General features: G+C 46.8%; 1 protein-coding gene across 1 annotated transcript; it reads right to left on the minus strand.

Annotated features, from left to right (window-relative positions):
• Window positions 1-206: 206 nt before the first annotated feature.
• On the minus strand, window positions 207-1,730 carry LOC123967230 (E3 ubiquitin/ISG15 ligase TRIM25-like). The gene is made up of 2 exons (XM_046043282.1): window positions 472-1,730; window positions 207-390 (listed from the first exon to the last, which is right to left on the minus strand). The coding sequence occupies exons 1-2, from the start codon at window positions 1,728-1,730 to the stop codon at window positions 210-212; spliced, it is 1,440 nt and encodes a 479-aa protein (XP_045899238.1). The 3' UTR covers window positions 207-209.
• Between the last annotated feature and the right edge of the window lie 387 nt (window positions 1,731-2,117).

Here is a 2,117-nt window from a genome sequence, read left to right on the forward strand (position 1 = left end):
CTGGGACAAGGGCCCATGGGTTTTGGCCTCCTTGTATGCGCATCTGCCTCCCTTACCTGAGGTTACAAGTTTGAGTCAGGACCATGCAGTACAACTTCAGGGAGCTGATACATTTATACATAACTGAAACATAGTAATGTAAATTGTAATTAGTTTCTGTCAATAGATCCCTCTAAATATTGCGCACTGAACTTTTAACTGACTTCTGACTATTTGACTTTACAGAACTCAGCGGTGCCTCCAGAATAAAACCAAAGTCCAGCATAGAGAGGCTGAGTGAATGTGGTCTGGACTCTGTGGAGGAGAGTCATGGTTTCAGAGATGCTGTAGAAGGACAGAATACCTGCACTGTGATCCAGGTACACTCCTACTCTGGAGGACCGAGGACCTGAGACGGGAGTTTGGACATTGTTGTACCAAAATTTATAACTGTCGTTGCCACATCTGAACGCCCAAGATTTGTCATTGTATCCAAATATACATTCATTCGACCACCCTGCTCTGCTGATATTCTTGTATGCGACTGCTACATAAACTCCTGCCCCTCTCCACTCCACCTCCCAGTAACAACGTCCAGTCAGACTCTCTCTACTCAGGATCTGCCACCATCCACTGAATCTGTCTGGGTGACTAGAATAAGACTGTTGCTGACTCATAAATGTTGCTTTTCTGTTCCCCTCAGATAATAACAGACGTGTGTTTGCTGTGTTTGGATCAAGTGTGATTTTACGTGAATATTTTAAGAACTCAGCTCTGGTCTTGGGCTCTGGTTCTGACAGTAAAACATCCACTTCAGTCACTGTCAGTGAGACGTTTGTCCATGTCTCTCTCAGAACGTCCTGTAGTTTGTCTCTGACTTCTAACACAGCTGCTGTCACGTCCTCAAAGTAGCGCAGAGGACGGATGTTGATGCTGGATGAGTCTGTAGATTCACTGAGTGCTGACAGTGAGGGGTAGTTGTGTAGAAACTGGGTGTGATCCTCTGTGAGTGAGAGCTGCTTCAGCTCAGCGTCTTTCCTCTTCAGCTCAGTGATCTCCTGCTCCAGCTTCTCCTGAAGCTCTTTGACTCGACTCACTTCAGTGTCCTGCTGGGATCTGAGCTGCCGCTTCACATCGGACTTTCTTTTCTCCATCAGACGGATCAGCTCGGTGAAGATCTTCTCACTGTCCTCCACTGCTTTATCAGCAGAGCCATTGATAGCCTCCACCTCCTGCTGAAGCACCTTCACATCTTTCTGTCTGTCCTGGATTCTCTGCTGGATGTTTTTTTGACTCACCTCCAGGAGCTTCTTGGAGGGCTCCACCAGCTTGTGTTTTTTAAAGGCAGAGGATTTATAATGCGGTTGAAGGTGTTTCTCACAGTAAGAGGCCAGACAGACCAGACAGAACTTGAGGGCTTTCAGTTTTCTCCCAGTGCAGACATCACAGGCCACATCTTCAGGTCCAGCATAGCAGTGATCAGCAGGAGCAGCTTGGAGTCCAGGCTTCTTCAGTTCCTCCACTAAAACTGCTAACATGGTGTTTTTCAGCAGGACTGGCCTCGGTCTGAAGGTCTGCCTACACTGAGGGCAGCTGTGGATTTTCATTCCATCCTCTTCATCCCAGTGGGTTTTAATACAGTTCATACAATAGCTGTGTCCACAGGAGGTAGTCACAGGATCCTTCAGTAGATCCAGACAGATGGAACAAGAGAAGGTTTCCCGATCCAGCTGAACTCCTTTCTGCGCCATTTCATCTCTGAGTGGCAACGACTGTCTGAGTTTTACTTTCTCAGGAAGTGAAACTGGTTTGAGCTCTGATCTGATCTGAACAGCATGTGTTTCTGCAGTGAATGGGGCCTACCAGCTCCTGCACTTCACCACATGTTAGTTACACTCATCTTCAAACTGAAGATCTGAATGGGAGGGAACAAGTAAATACATAGACAGAGTGGAGCTCGCTGTGTGGGAGAGCAGGAAGCAGAGGGAGGGGTCATCAAGCTGCGACTCCTTTACAGTGAAGCCTCAGTTAAAACCTGCTCCCCATTGGAAAACATAAAAGTTTTTAGTTGTAAAATCCTTCTTGGCTCCTCAGGCTTTGCTGATGACTCCATATTTCTCCAAGGCTTTTTTTTACTT

Source organism: Micropterus dolomieu, unplaced genomic scaffold (genome assembly GCF_021292245.1).
Source record: "Micropterus dolomieu isolate WLL.071019.BEF.003 ecotype Adirondacks unplaced genomic scaffold, ASM2129224v1 scaffold_156, whole genome shotgun sequence".
In the NCBI taxonomy this organism is placed as follows: Eukaryota; Metazoa; Chordata; class Actinopteri; order Centrarchiformes; family Centrarchidae; genus Micropterus; species Micropterus dolomieu.